At 44.9% G+C, this 15,494-nt stretch overlaps 1 protein-coding gene across 16 annotated transcripts in view; it reads right to left on the bottom strand.

Moving 5' to 3' along the window:
• Positions 1-15,494, bottom strand: part of LRMDA (leucine rich melanocyte differentiation associated) — a 1,127,870-nt gene that overhangs the window by 70,726 nt on the left and 1,041,650 nt on the right. Inside the window, exon 7 of one of the 16 annotated variants that reach the window (XM_070057888.1) lies at positions 6,313-6,348. The exons of the other annotated variants lie outside the window; for them this stretch is intronic. Within the exon in view, the coding sequence (XP_069913989.1) occupies positions 6,313-6,348 (36 nt within the window). The remainder of the gene's footprint in view (positions 1-6,312; positions 6,349-15,494) is intronic. 16 annotated transcript variants of the gene reach the window in all.

The following is a 15,494-nucleotide window of genomic DNA, read 5'->3' as shown; positions in this document are numbered from 1 at the left end:
GACTGGATTTCGTTGTTTCTTACTGCGGTATAGTATTCTAAAGAGTACATATCCCATAATTTCTTTATCCAGTCTACCATTGATGGGCATTTAGGTCGGTTCCAGGTCTTAGCTATTGTGAATTGAGCTGCAATAAACATTAGGCTGCAGACCGCTTTTTTGTTTGCCAATTTAAATTCCTTTGGGTAAATTCCAAGGAGTGGGATGGCTGGGTCGAACGGTAGGGTTATCTTCAGGTTTCTGAGGAATCTCCAGACTGACTTCCATAGTGGCTTGACCAGTTTGCATTCCCACCAACAGTGGGTTAGTGTCCCTTTTTCCCCACATCCTCGCCAGCATCTGTTGTTGGTAGATTTCTGAATGTGAGCCATTCTAACCAGGGTGAGGTGAAACCTCATTGTGGTTTTGATTTGCATTTCCCTGATTGCTAATGACCTTGAACATTTTTTCATGTGCCTGTTGGCCATTTGGATTTCCTCTTTTGAAAAATGTCTATTGAGGTCCTTGGCCCATCTCTTAATTGGGTTGTTGGTTTTGTTTTTGTGGAGTTTCTTGATCTCTTTGTAGATTCTGGTTATTAACCCTTTATCTGTTGCATAGTTTGCAAATATTTTTTCCCATTCTGTTGGTTGTCTCTTCACTCTCCTGACTGTTTCTTTTGCAGTACAGAAACTTCTCAATTTGATGCAATCCCAATAGTTAATTTTGGCTTTGACTGCCTGTGCCTCCCGGGTCTTTTCCAGAAACTCTTTGCCTGTGCCAATACCTTGAAGGGTTTCTCCAATGTTCTCTAGTAACTTGATGGTGTCAGGTCGTAGATTTAGGTCTTTAATCCATGTTGAGTGGATTTTTGTGTAAGGCGTAAGGTAGGGGTCTTGCTTGATGCTTCTGCACGTGGAAATCCAGTTTTCCCAGCACCATTTATTGAATAGACTGTCCTTGCTCCAGGAATTGGTTTTAGATCCTTGATCTAAAATATAAGTTGGCTGTAGATGTTTGGGTTGATTTCTGGTGTTTCAATTCTGTTCCATTGGCAAAGACAGCCCCTTTAAGGGCAGCTTCTGAGCTCTCTGTCCTTAACACACTGCCTCTCCTGGGAAAACCTCAGAGGCACCACTCCAGACACTGCCTGTGCGTGGTCGTCTCCTTAGCTTGCCTCTGCTACTCCATAAGGAAACAGGATCAGGATCCCTGGTATTCACAGCTTGCTTTACCTGTGGTAGAACTTCCACCCTGCAGGTGGGCGCAGGGAAGAGAAGGGGGACCCATCCTCTTAGGTGCTGTCACCTGGAATTTCACTTCTGAAATGTGGTAAGAGTAAGAAATAATGGCAGCATGCTCTTCTGGATAAGACACCGTATCCCCTGGTTAGGAGCTAAATGGAAAAGGAGCCTTTTTTTGGCCACACCTGCCCCAAGTGATGAGCCAGGAAGGGGAGGAAGGGAACGGCCCATGGCTTAAGTGGCAAAGAGTTTCATTGTTCCTGTGAGTTTTATTGGATTCTCTTAAATATTTCTTCATTTGCTGTTTTCCACCAAGATAATAAGCAGAGACTTGAAAGGGTTGAAGTTTTCAAATGACCTTTAGTAGTTATGCTTGTTTGACCCAGAAGCAGGTCACGGAACCCCCTCCACTGCCATTCTGCAAATGGATTTGTGTGTGTGTGTGTGTGTGTGTGTGTTCACACGCACACATGCCTGCCTCTGCCTCCATCTCTCCTCTCAATGTTTTCATGGCTTGAGATTTCTGCTGACAGCAAAGAGAACTTGTTGCAGACCTATCATCTTATCTAGAGGATGCATTTCTAAGTTAGGGGACTTTTCTATGTTCTATAGACGATGTTCAATTTTTAAATTTCCATCGTTTTTCTAAATACATGCCTTCTTTAAAGGATAGCTACTGTCAGAGATGTATCCCTGAAAATGATTAAAAAGCAGTAAAGGCAACTAAATTGCCTAATTAAAAACTCCCTGCTGAATCATCTCTCACACGGGAAAAAAGAAAATGCTTTCTTTGTGGTGACTTTATCGTTCCTGGTCTATGTACACAAGTTTCACCTCTTTCTCTAAGACTATTCAGGAAAAAAAAAAGAAAAAAAAAAAACAGTCGACTCTGGTTAACAGCACACAATAGCTTAACTAAAACAGAAATATCCTGCAACACTCCCCCTAAAGAGGTCAGCAATTATTAATGAAAAGCAAGACTCCAAACTTGCCAACCCGTGATTAAAAGACATTTGCTCTGGAACAGCCTCGTTCGCTCAAATAAAAGAGAAGAAGGAGGAAATTAAATTCCCTAAGAAATAAATTTTGACTGAAGTGAGAAATCACGCTAAGAAGCTAATTTAAGGGAGATGAAATTAATTTTGGTGACATTTATTCTATTTAGCAAAAATGGTGACAAAACATATAGTGGCTCTGTTAGCCAGAGATAAGAGGCGAGTAATTTAAGGCTGGGCATAGCTACAGTCTACAGCGATTTAATCCTGCTGCTACACATCCCTGGTGACCTATCATTAAAGGTTTAAAGTAAAACTGACAATTATTATTAGCTAGTAATTGGATTTTGGAGATTCAGTATAAAGTTAGGATAATTTAAATGACTGTTGACATTGGAAAGATTATGTAAACGCTCTGAATCAGCTGAATTTATCAATTTATTTAGTCTTATAAAACCAAGTATATACTCGACACCAGACACCAGCACAAGGGGTGGAGATTTTCTCAGAATTGTCCTCAGGGAGCCAGCAAAGACTTGGACTCGGATTTTCCAAAGGCAGCACCCAAACTGGCAAAGCCAAATTTCTGTTCCCAGACAAGGGGCTTTCAGCACCCTGCGGAGGACTCCCCAGACTTGATCCTTCTCGGGGGACCAAGCAAGGTGCACCTCAGGAAATCGCAGCATCCCAGCAGAAAAATAAAATTGTCACAGGCCATTATTTTACGACATGGATTTTTTTTTTAATTACAAAAGCTGAAATACTAAAGAAACTAAAGATGGAATCAAAAACATAACCGTCATTGTAGATTTACTGCAATGTCCTCTGGCCAAATTCCTACAAGGCTACACTCCATAAATACTGATAGAAACCCTGCCTGCTCCTTTGTGCAACCGTAAGCACCAAGTAAAATTGGATTATTTAGGCAAGTGCTTTATAAAATTAGTTCTGCTAAGAATTCGATTGTATTAAAATCACTAAAAACACAGTATCTCCACTGGCTCAGGCAGATGCTACTGTTAATAGTCCCCTGGCCTTTAACTGCTTTCTTAAAGGGAAGGTTTAGTTCCACTCTGAAATGATTATACACTCATCCATATTACTCAGTGGATACTATGTAAATCCTCCCTTCAACTCCATGTTCTAGGACACTAAAACTCCATCCTACTATTTTACAGAAAAGAATCTGTACACAATTTGTGGTTTCCTAGCTTTAAAACAATGAGTTTTTAGCCTTAACAATACATTTTTTACTTAGTAATTCCACATCTAAATTCAATCCTAAGGGATTCGTCAAGCAAGTTTCAGTCCTGTCAATAACAGGAACAAAACTTTCAAACACTGAATACTTAAGAATCAGACATTGGTTAAGTAAAATACGGCATATCCTTGTGCTGGGATATGCCCCGCAACCTTCAGAATCTATGCTCCAGAGGAGTACAGTCCCTCAAATTTTTTTTCATGAGACACTGCTAAGCAATAAAAAGCCAGGTTACAGAGCAGTGTTGACATTTTTATTTTTTGAGAGAGACACATTCGGAGAAGAGGAGAGACAGAGAAAGAGACATAGACCTAGAAAGTAAGTTCCATGTGCTGGTGTACTCCCTAAATGCCCACAATGGCCAGTCCACATCCACGAGCCTGGGACCCCATCTGGTTCTCCCAATGGGTGTCACTAACTCAATTACTGCAGCCATCACTGCTCCTTCCAAGGGTCTGCATCGGCAGGAAGCTTGAGTCGGGAGCTGGAGCTGGGACTTGAATCCCCACTCTGATCTGGGATGTGGGCATCTTAACTGGCGTCTTACTCACCAGGCCAAACGGCCACCCCAACACATGACTTTTTAAAAGAAGCTAAGGGCATGTGCTCCATGATGAAGCTACTGGCTCTTAGCTCAAATTCTTCCTTCCCTCATGCGCTGTGTAATGCTGGGCTGTGGGTAGATTCTATTTCTCCCCCACCAGCAGACCCCTGCTGGGTTCCACCCAGCAAAGGCACAAAGGAGACTGAAGGCTCCAGGAGGAATAAAGGGCATGGTTCTTTCAGTTCCTCCTGTCCCCAGCATCAGCCTCACTGTAGGAAGGATCTCTAAAAGTCTGTGCCAAGTGTCTATTATGAAAAAAGTATGCATGGATTTCAACTTTTTTCTTGTACCAAATCTTTTAGTTTCATTTTTTCCAGAAAGTTTTTTCAAGTACCCTGGAATACTCCCCACATACCTCTCCTCCCTCAGAAGGCTGGTTCTAGTCCCACAAGCATCCCTCTCTGAGCTTCTACACACCCGTGGTAATTCCAAACGTTCTTCTATTCCTCCAGTGCTGAGGACGGAGTAGCCGCATTTTGCCGTGACTCTGTCCTGTAATTTCAATGTCCCCTCCTCGACATTTCAGTTTCTCTATACTCACTGGTTAGAGACTGAGATGTATCCTCCCCAAATTCATATGAAGTTCTAACCACCCCCCCCGCCCCACCATCTAAAAAGTGACTATTGCTTAGAGATAGTGTCTAACACAGGTAATTACATTACAGTGAGGTCATTGAGGGTGGGGCCTATCTCAAAGGACTGGCATCCTTGTAATAAACGAAGAATGGGACACAGAGCCACCAAGAGGAAGGGCTGTGTGAATGCATGGGGAAAAAAGATAGCTGTCTACAAACCAGAGAGACACTTGGGACAGACCCTTCCCTCTCAGTCCTCACAAGAAACCAACCCTGCCAATACCTTGATCCTGGACTTCTGGCCTCCAGAACATTGTGAGAAAACAAACACCCACTGTTTAAGCCAGGCTTCTACAGTATTTGCTATGGAATCCCTGGGATCTATTATCCTGCTGAACCAATTCCTTTATGAAATTTTATCTTTCAAAATAACTCAAAATCCTAGTGTCCAGAAGTGGTCCTAGGAAACTGATCCTCAAAGGTGAGACTCCAGAATTGTTTTGGATATGCCCTTGGTTTGTCTCTATCATAGGCAGTGGCATCAAGATTCATCAAATTACTGTCACGGCTCACTCTTCCTACTGCACTGTGTGTCTGGGGGGAACCAAGAGCTCCTGCTATCAACTGTTAAGGCAGTGATGATGGCTTCAAGGACAGCAAGCAGAGGCTACTCCTGGGGCCACTGGAAAACTTACAGAAACAAAGGGACTCGGGTCTCAAATGTCCACTCAAGTCACAAGAGAACCGGCCCTTAGTGACTCCTGTGTTTCTTGGAGCTCTTATGCCCATGGCTTCGGATGTTCTTGGGGACCCCAAAGCCTTCATGTCATAGGAAATCTATCAGAGGACTTGACCACTGCAGAAGTTGAGATCACAGACAAACAACACAGACAGGACCGCAGCTCAGAAATTACCCTGGAGTCAAATTACCAACTGCCTACAGGAATCACAGAAGGAGGTCATGAGAAGTCATGAAAAGACGTTCCATCTGTGAATGATGTGTGTGTTCTGGGACTCTCGGCTCGAGATAACCAAGATGCTTCAGGGCTTGGTTCCTTATCCTACCATCTTTCAAAGAAATGACAATACCATGTAGCAAATCTTTACACAAGATACATTTATCAGTTAATTGGTGTGACAGTAGGCATACTCCAGTACTGATTGGCAGGTCATCAAGAGTCATGTCTGCCAACACATAGACTCCTCTCAATCCTGTCCTTCCTCTCATCTTTCATCTGAAGATGTAGCTCTGTATTCACGGCACGTGCACTGCTGTCTGCTGCTTCTGTATGCCCACACATCCACAAAGCCATACTGAGATAGGAGAAAAGGGCTGCTAAGCACCTTTGGCCAACAAGCACATCCTGGGCCCCACTATCTTTTTGTGCCCCACAGCTTCTGAGAAGTAGCACGCATCTGTGTGTGGACACACGCAAATTCCCACCAAGTACCCACTGTGGTAATGAACTTATGAGGGAAACCATGGATATTGTACCTGATCAGTGTTCAGACAGGGCTGCCCACTGAGAGTTATGGAGGAACTCTTCTGTCTCTGGCCTTATTTTTGCTCAAATGGGTGAGCAACACAATGGCCAACAGATGAGTTTGAAGAGTGAGAAGTAGCACTTCTTTATTCAGCATATTTATTGTGTACCTGCTCTGTGTTGGGCACTGGACGGATTTGCAAGATCTGCAAAGAAGCGAGACAATGGTCAAGTTATTAGACAACTGACATTCTGATTGGGGAGTTAGTTAACAAATAAGTAGGCAAGCAGAGAAACAAGATATTTGCAGTCAGTGAGTAAGGCAATGGAGAGAACAAAGCCATGTGGAGCGGAGAGAGAAGGGAGAGGCAGGAATTTGAAGCTGTGTGCTGTCTTCTCAGAATTCAGCTCTGCTCCTTGGAAGCCCTCGCTCCCCCTGACATCCAGCAAGCCTCTTACTGGCTCTCTTAGGCTCAATCACTCATCTGCTCAAACGTTCTGAAGCTTGCAGTTAAAACAGTGTTGCTTTGCCCTGGAAGAAGTAAATTACAAAGCTAGCCTGTCATCACACTGAATCCCGTTACCAATCCACCTGCTGGCATAAAGTCATTCTCCTTTGCTCTAGACAGCCAGGGCCCCACAAGATCCTGGTGGTAACTGAAGCACCCCATAAACTTCAACAGCAGGAAGAGGCCCTTTCAGAATGATGGCCTTGTCTTTTGATTTACTGTCATTTCCCTTTCCTGCATTTCCAACAAAATCCATAGGTCCCACTTGCATCTCATTTCACTGTTGCTGGCTGCTTTCCCCTGGGGCCGCATCTGGCCCACAATTACTGCATTCAAGTCATGACTTAAGGTCTTCAGGCTCCTGCAGCTCTGAAGCTCCACCCTGGCTCTGCCTTGGAAACAGAGAAGAGCTGATCAAAGAAGGGCAGTTTGGAGAGAGGCAGCCCACTGCCCATCCAGGAGCCTTCCCAAGGTTACAGCCAAGCAAACTGCAGGCAGGCTGGCCGAGAGGCCCAGTACCTTGCAACAAATCAATCTTAAGAGATTCTTTAAGGGGCTCTGAACTCAGAACTTGCCAGCCTTATGCACTGTGGCTGTGTGTGCTGCCTTGGGTAGGTGGAAGGAATGCGGCACTTGTAAGATTATTGAGCATAGCTTTGCACAGGGGAGCAGTGGGAAATGATTTAGCAGCCACACAGGTGTTTTCTTTAATTATGCACTATAGGGAACACTCTCTGAGCTTAACGACCCCCACTGTTCCCTGTGTGCTTTCCCACTTGTCCAAGGCAAGATGCACTGAGTAACTGGAGAGCACTGCTGTCTGGCTGAAGGGCTTCCCGGTGGCCAAGAGACAGGGAGGGCCTCTTTTCACCTGCACTCCTGGCACCCGGCTCCTCTTGAAGGCAAACCCAGGCAGGGACATCTCCATTCCACATGGCCTGGACAGAGATGGTGCACAAAGCCAAGAGAACTGAGAGGCCCTGGGACAATCTCAGCTCCTCATACTGGACATGAACACAGCTGGGGTCTCTAGCTATACCTGCCAGACCCCAAAATAGCTTGAAGTGAGATGGGCATCCCAGATAGGCACCCAAGAAGCAGCAGATAAGGAGAAAAGGCCAAGTTCCGCTGGCCATGAGCCTTCTAGACCCTCTCTCCTGCAGTTATTTTACTACCAGTTCCCCTCAAACAAGGAAAACAACCTACTTCTTTTTCTCCACTTGGAGAACAGGTGCACATGGAACTTAAAAAGATGCAAAGTCAAGTCTCTTCATTCCCAGTGTAGTTCTAAGAGACTCTTCTATCTTCCTCTTCTAACTTTAAAAGCTATGCAAAAATGCAGATCCTGACTAAGGAGGGGAAGAGTGCTGTCATTCTTAACTTTTACGACAGCCCAGGTGATTCTGTGTGGGTCACCCTTTGAGTAGTAAAGTCTTTAAAGGCTCGCACCCCCATCATAGTTCTACAAGGATACTCAGCTCCCCTAGTTGGCCATCCCCATTTCCCTCTTTACTTGTCTATCAGGAGCTTTGTCTCTCATCTATGCAGTCTTGCTGCATTCTCAACACACACTTTTCCCTTGGATTAAGGCACTCTATTTATAGGAAAGACAATTTGCTGAAAACCCGGTAAACACGATACCAGGTCCCCTGATTTCACGTGGATCAATCTCGAAGCAATGTACCCAAGGCACCAACAGTTTGTTGGGAAAATGCGGGTGCTCACAGCCTGTTTCCTCTGCAGGACTAATATTTCAGCAGAGTTCACAGGCACTGGAACTCAACAAGGACTTGTGACCATCTTAATGGTGAAGTCACGAGAGAATTTTCATTACACAGGCCCTTAGTTCTTGATGGGCACATCTAATCACTTCCCAGGTATGTGCTGTGGCAGCAGGCTCAAGCAAGAACAGGTATCGATGTTCCCTTGCTGCTGTGCATAACCCAAGAACACCTTGACAGCCTTCTCAGGTCAAGCTATGTTTACTACCTTGTGGTTGGAACCAAAGGCCTACAGTGCATTTGTGTATGTTGTGCTGAGAACTGTTTTATTCTCTATTTCCAGAAGTCAATTAAGGAAATATCATTGCCCTTGTTAATAAGTGCAAGTTTGAAAATGTTAGGAAATGTCCCTAAGCTACGTAAGGAAAAATATCAGATCCAGGATGTGCGCACAGGTTTTATGATTCTGAATACAGTCCTCTTTGCAACTGCTTTCTTTAAAAATAAGCACTGAAAAGGTGACACCCCTGTGAGAAGTAAAGATGAAGTGACCATGTAGTGCAGCTGAGTCCCCAGATGGAGGGGAGGAACTTTTCTCTGGGTGTTGGAAAATGGGGAGATGAAAACAGCCATTATTTTCGGCCCTGCCCATCTACCCACCCAAAGTTCAAATTCCATTTGTTAGGGCTCACTCTGTGTTGGGCACCCTGGGAGATTCCAGAGAACTTTAAGATGGAATATCTGTCATCAAGACTTACTGTCCAGCAGGAGAAAAAGAGCCAAATGTTGGACAACGACTCACCCCCTGTGGATGGTGAACAGTGAGAAATGTGTGAAACACAGGCCTCAACCTTGCTGCACTCTGGAATCATGAGAAGATTATCAAAATACTGACGCCACATGGAGATTCTGATTTAATTGATGAAAGGCAGCTCTCTGCCACTGCGGTTGGAGACTAATAGCTTCAGAGATAACGTTTAGAAATAGAAATTTTTGAGCCCTAAACCTATGGACTCAGAAGGTCTGTGCGTGGAGCCCAGCAGCCTGTGTTTGAACAGGTCTGCCAGGGTGACACTGATGCACCTTCAAGTCTTCAAAGCACCTAAAGGTGCAAGTTGAACCATAGGTATTTTTTTTTTAACAGTTCTCCTTGTGGTGTGGTTCCCATGTGCAACAACGTTTGACAACCATTTACGAGAAGTCAATCAATGCCAGTCTGTAAGAGAGATGTCACCAAGCAGTCACTAAATAAGTCAAATATCATGGAGGGCTTTGCCTGTCAGACTTGGGTTCTACTTTGCAAATCAAACACAGTGTATTCTGTCTCCCCCAAGGGGGCGGAAGCCCTTCACAGGCAAAAGCTGAGCCTTCCAATCCCTGGGTCGCCTTTGGAGCTCATGGCAGAGGGAGTCCTCAGTGCACACAGGTCACTTGAAATTTCTGATCCTTCAGTGTGTAGCTCCTTGTAAGAGATGTCTTTGGAGATAAGGCTTGGGAGCACAAATCCCAGGAAAGGAGAGGTTAGCCAACAGAAGGGAAACCAGGGCAGAAGCAAGAGGGCTTCAGTTACAAATACACATCTCTGATCTCTGTGCAAACAGAAACCATTTCCTCTCCCAGTCACTACCTCCACTCAACCACACATCATGCAGTGGCACCAAGGCACGTAAAGCATTTATTAAACAGCATGAAATCCATTTAACGCTTCTCTGGATGCACTAATTAGGTTTTGTATTTTGGGGCAGAGCAATATAGAACAGAGGGCAAAATCCTGGGCTCATTAACATTCTGTGCACCTATGTTAGAATCCTCCGGGAGGTATCGAACCCCACTCCTTTTTTTTTTTCATTCCCAAGTGATTGAGAAAGTTCCTTTTAGGGAGTCCAGGGGGAAAGCTTGCAAAACCCAGAGTCAAAAATAATAAACATGAGTAACACGCCATCAATCTGTGGGACTTTACCCTGAGTCTCAAAGTTCCCCATTCCCACTAATAAACATCTCCAGGAACATTGCAGCTCCTTTGGAAAATCCAAAGTGCTTGGCAAGGAGGTTTTGATTTCCAGCCAGCCCTTATTTGGTGCTGTGTGTGTAGGATCTGTTAAGCTTCATGCAATTAGCAGGCGGCCACGAGCTCCGAGCAGGGGATATTTTTTAGTTCGTTGAATCATACCAAATCTGAATCTATTTACCAAAAGGAATAAGAAATGTGCATCTGGCTAGGCTCTGCACAAGGGCCTGAGAAAACCTTCACATGCTGCTGACTTCTCACAGCGATTCTGTCTTGACACCTGGAATTCACAGTCATAGTGGAGGGTTGTGAAGTCTCAGCCTGGATTCACAGGCTGGGAAAAAAATGGCCTTATCGGTGCCTGTGCATGAAGTGTAAAATGCTGTTGATGTATTTTGAAAGCTTCAGATGGTGCCAACTAAGGACCTTCACAAAATGGATAAACAGAAAAACCACTGGAACCAAAGGTGTCCCACAGACAGGATTTCCAGGGGCCCTGTGCAGCTGGGTGTCCAGTGTGAATTACTCAACCATGCAAAGGTCTGAGGGATCTTCCAAACTGTGCCTCCTGTAAAACAGAGTTAAGGTTATCCCTTAAAGATAGATGCTTAGCTGCTCAGGCCCTGCTGAAACTCCTAGCCAAGATACCAAGCTCAATTCCCTGTATCCCATCCAGCCCTAGGTACCATGGCCAGGAAACAAAAATGTCACGTCGGTTCTACTCCACACCCATAGCAGGACGATGGGCCAATCAACTGACAAATAGAATTTGACAAGAGTGTCAATAAACTTGACTGCGCACAAGCTATCAATAAGTCATTTTATATTCATCTAAATGTTTACATGTAACTAAAAAATAATAGCACATTCTCCCAAGATTGATTAGTATTGGAAATGAAAACAGGATTAAATATCCGATGCAGGCTGGTGCAGGTTCAGAGATTTATTGCACTGCCAAGATTTAACATAAAATTCAACAACTCACCCTTGTCTGGAAGAGAGGGGTGGCTCCCCTCCATGGGTGTTCAGACTGCAAATGTACACCTAACAGTGAGGCCAATTTTTTTTTTAATTAAACAGCCAGTTTTTTGGAAAGCACTAGGGGTGTGAAAGAAAACACGTTTCAAGCCAAGTTAAATGGTCTAGAAAATGATGCATTTCTATCTGGCTTGTTAAAGAAGTTCCAGGCTGAAGAAGAACCCTCCGGTTTCCCTCATTTTAAGATGTCACCTGCACAATACCCAGTGCATACCATCCGTCCCTGGCAGCAGAGGTCTCCAATGTTCACCTTCCTCATGAGAGCTGACATCTATTAGACCACATCGACTGATTCTGGCTACATGACACAGTGTGGTTCAACAGAGTTGCTGCATATACTGAATCAGCAAGTGCTGAGCCACTGCTCCTAGGGCAAGGTCAGGGTTAGGTTCCTGAAAGTCATCGATCATATTCTTGTCAAGAGATAATTTTGTTTTTGTTGTGTGTTACCATTTAAGTCAATGTATTTCACACATGTTCTATATAGTTAGTTGGTTTGTAATTATCAAACCCACAAGCAACAGCACTAGAACTCATGCCTTGAACAAACTTTGTCTCATACGTGTGTTTGCTCTGAGAGGCATAGCCCTGCCTCCTGATATTCGGCAGCACTAGACAACACTTCTGCACTGTACTTGGAGGCACTGTAGACAGCGAAATCACCAAAAAAGGCACAAAAACCTAGAAAGCACAGTCCCAAATAGACCACACTTGTTTGCAGTATGAGGGCAAAAACAAGGCAGAGCACTGCCACGGTTCCCTCTGAGAGCATGTCTGTAGGGAAACTCAAATGCTTTGCTGCTTTGGGCATGCGCACAAATGACAGCCAAACCAGGCTGCAAACACTGACAGTGAAGTTAGAAACGTTATTGGGTAGGTAAACTTGCAAATCCAAGATCTAGGGACAATGAGGATCAACAGCACTTCAACTGGGGCTGACATAGAGAAAGGATAGTAGAAGGCAATGTTATGGATGAAACAGAAAGCCCAGAGTTCTGTGTCAATGACTGACAGATCAAGGGCAGAGACTTGATCTAATTATAGTGTCTCAGAGGTGGGCCTGGAGGGAGGTCCTCGGGCCAAAGGCGGTTCTCTCGGGAGGGGTGGGTCTCTCTCCACTTCCTAGCGCACCATGTGATTGCTCCTCCACACCTGTTCTGCCACAGCCAGTCTCCACTTGATGCCAGACTCACAGGGCTACCCAACCTTGAACCTCCAAACTGCAAGCCAAGATACACCTTCTTCCCAAGATGCTTGTCTTAGGTCTTTTAGTTAGAGTGAGGAAAAGGTGACTAACACAGAAGAGTGGGCTTGTTACTGTTGATGACACTTGAGGATATGGCGGAGTCTTTGGAATCGGTTTACAGAAAAAATGTTGGCAAAGTTTGGAGGGGCACACTGGATAAAGCTTGGGATGCAGAAATCAGAATATTATAGGCGATTCTCAGAGTCTTAGGAGACTAAAATACTTGTGAAAATGTAGACAGTAAATCCACACGAAAGGGGCACCATTGGGAACCAGTCTAAAGGCCACTTAAGTGGGATGGCGGCATAGAGCCTGGCTTTTTAACTGTGTGATTTCAAGGCAGCAAAGCACTGAGGCTACTCATGGGTGCTAGGTGCACTGCTCTTAATAAGTTTTATCATGAGAATCATGAGCAAAGGGAAGCAGAGAAAGATTTGGCAAATACATGGCTTGGCCAGGCAAAGTACAATGACAAAGCTTACACAGGACAGGAAAGGTAGGTAGAGAAACTGCTTGCTAAAGATTAACTCAGGTCAAAGGGAGTCAGGTGTTAATGGGTAAGATGATGGTACAAAGACCCTCAGAGCATTTCAGAGACCTTCAAGGCTGGCCCTCTTACCACAGGCCCAGAAGCCCGGGAAGACCAGCAGTGTCTCCTGAAACCCCAGGGCCATTTGGGGATTCTGCCTGGCTGCCAAAGATCTGAAAGGCCACTATGTCCCTGACCCAACTAGTTCCAGAAGTGTTTCCTATTGATGGCAGACCTGGCATTGTCCACGTGATGCTGGGTTTGTACAGGTGCAAAACACAAGACTTCTGAGGTCAAGGCACCTTCCACCCAGATATCAAAGGAAAGCTAAGAGGCCAGGCAGATTGTGCTGCAGGGTTGGAATCCCTGCATGGAGCAAGGCACAGCGAAGCTCTCAGAGGGGAGCTGCAGAGGAGAGTCCAGAAAAGTAGAGGTTCTGGCAACATGAGGCAGCCGCCAAGGAAGGCTGCAAGCAGTGTGCCGGGTCAGCCTGGCAAAGCCAGAGACATCAGCACGCAGCTGATCAGAGACAGCCACATGGGCAAAGGCCAGCAGAGCCTCACGGGTGTGAAGGCCTCCACTTAGATTTCAAAGGATGCTTCGAACAAACTGGAGGCTCGGAACGACGTCAGTCACAGGAGCAAGGTCACTGCACAAAGCCTCCACTAGGACAATGTTGAGAGCACGTGCAGAGTTTGAGCTCCTGCAGAAAGACCCCACCAGGGCAATGCTTAGCATACATGCAACAACAAGACCCCAGCCTGTGGGAACTGAAGCTGGGCTGTGACCTGCAAAGCTGTAGAGGCAGGACTACCTAAGCTGCTGGGAGTCCAGCCCTCTCTACAGCGTGCCCAGAGTGCCAGACACAGAGCTATAGAAGTTAACGTTTGCCTTGCTGGTTTTCACTTGTGCTTTGGCCAGATGAATGATTTGTTTCTGTGTCTTCCCTGCTTGCAATAGAAATGTTCCCCTTGTTTCTGTCTCACCCTTGGGTCTTGCAAGTACTTAACTCATGATTGTGCAGAGGTTCACAGCTAAGAGAGCTTTCCTCAATTCTCAGATGAGACGTTGGACTCTGGAATTAACACATGACTAAGTTCAGACTTTGCAACTTTTGGGAATGGGATCATTCTAGTGGTATATAAGAAAAACATGAGTTTGGGGGGAACCAGTAGTGGAATGTTATAGAAATTCATGCAGATGCTTAAATCCCAAAGTCTTACCTTAACACTTAATGGATTAATGATAATTGTTAATGAACTGGGCTAGAAACTTGATCTAATTACAGCTGCTAGGAAGTGGGGCCTATAGAACTCTTTTGGTCACTGGAAGCTTGCTTTCCTAAGGCAGTTCTCAAAGAGGGTTAGTTTCCAAAGATGAGCGAGCTTGCTGTGTCTCTCTGCTTCCCAGATCACCATATTATGGTTCCTTCACATCTCCTTGGCCATCACCACCCTCCACTAGATGCCAGGCTAATGGAGACATCTGATCTTGGACAGCAAACCTCCAAACTGTGAGCCAAACTAAATCTTTTCCTTCTCAAGAATGTCCTCTCAGGTGTGTTAGCTAAAAGGATGAAAAGCTAACAGAGGGCTTAAAGTTTGCAAAGCTGAAACTAAAACCTCGAGTTCGCTCTCCCAAAGGGAGATTGGCACCAAGCGCACTGTTGGTTTGTTGTAAAGAGGAGGCTAAAGGAATGTTAAGGACAGTGCCAGGACAATCCTTACAAACAATGACACTTGACTGCTACTATCCCCAGAAATCCAAGGAACTACACAAAATGCTCAAGGTCTGAGTTATGGCTATGACCACAATTTAAAACAGAAATAACAACAACTAAAAACACTCAACTTTTATCTTCAACTTAACCTTTGTGTTCCTAAGTTAAAGGCAAGTACCAAAACAGCAAGAATTTCACCCGCATTCTATTTTACAGGATTAACATTTCAGGCAACTAAAAAATAAAAAAGAAGAGAAATAAGAGGCCGCCTGGCAAGAACAAGAGTCTTCCTCCAAGAGATGGGGGAAAATCTCTTACCAGTGGGAGGGTGGAAGAGACAGACCGGGCATATCAGATCACCGAGTTTTATTTCCAAGTTCAAGATCTCAAATTCTTCTCTTAGGTTTTCATTTGAAATGCTACTTTTGGTATGATTGCAATCTTCTTTTTCAAAAGGTCAACTCCTTGGTCTTTCTCAAGCAAAACCAACACTTAGGACGGCGCCACAGCTCACTAGGCTAATCCTCTGCCTGCGGTGCCTGCACACCGGGTCCTAGTCGCTGGATTCTGTCCTGGTTGCC

The sequence above is a fragment of the Oryctolagus cuniculus genome, chromosome 15, assembly GCF_964237555.1.
Source record: "Oryctolagus cuniculus chromosome 15, mOryCun1.1, whole genome shotgun sequence".
Taxonomy (NCBI): domain Eukaryota; kingdom Metazoa; phylum Chordata; class Mammalia; order Lagomorpha; family Leporidae; genus Oryctolagus; species Oryctolagus cuniculus.
This window is presented reverse-complemented; position numbering and strand designations above follow the sequence as displayed.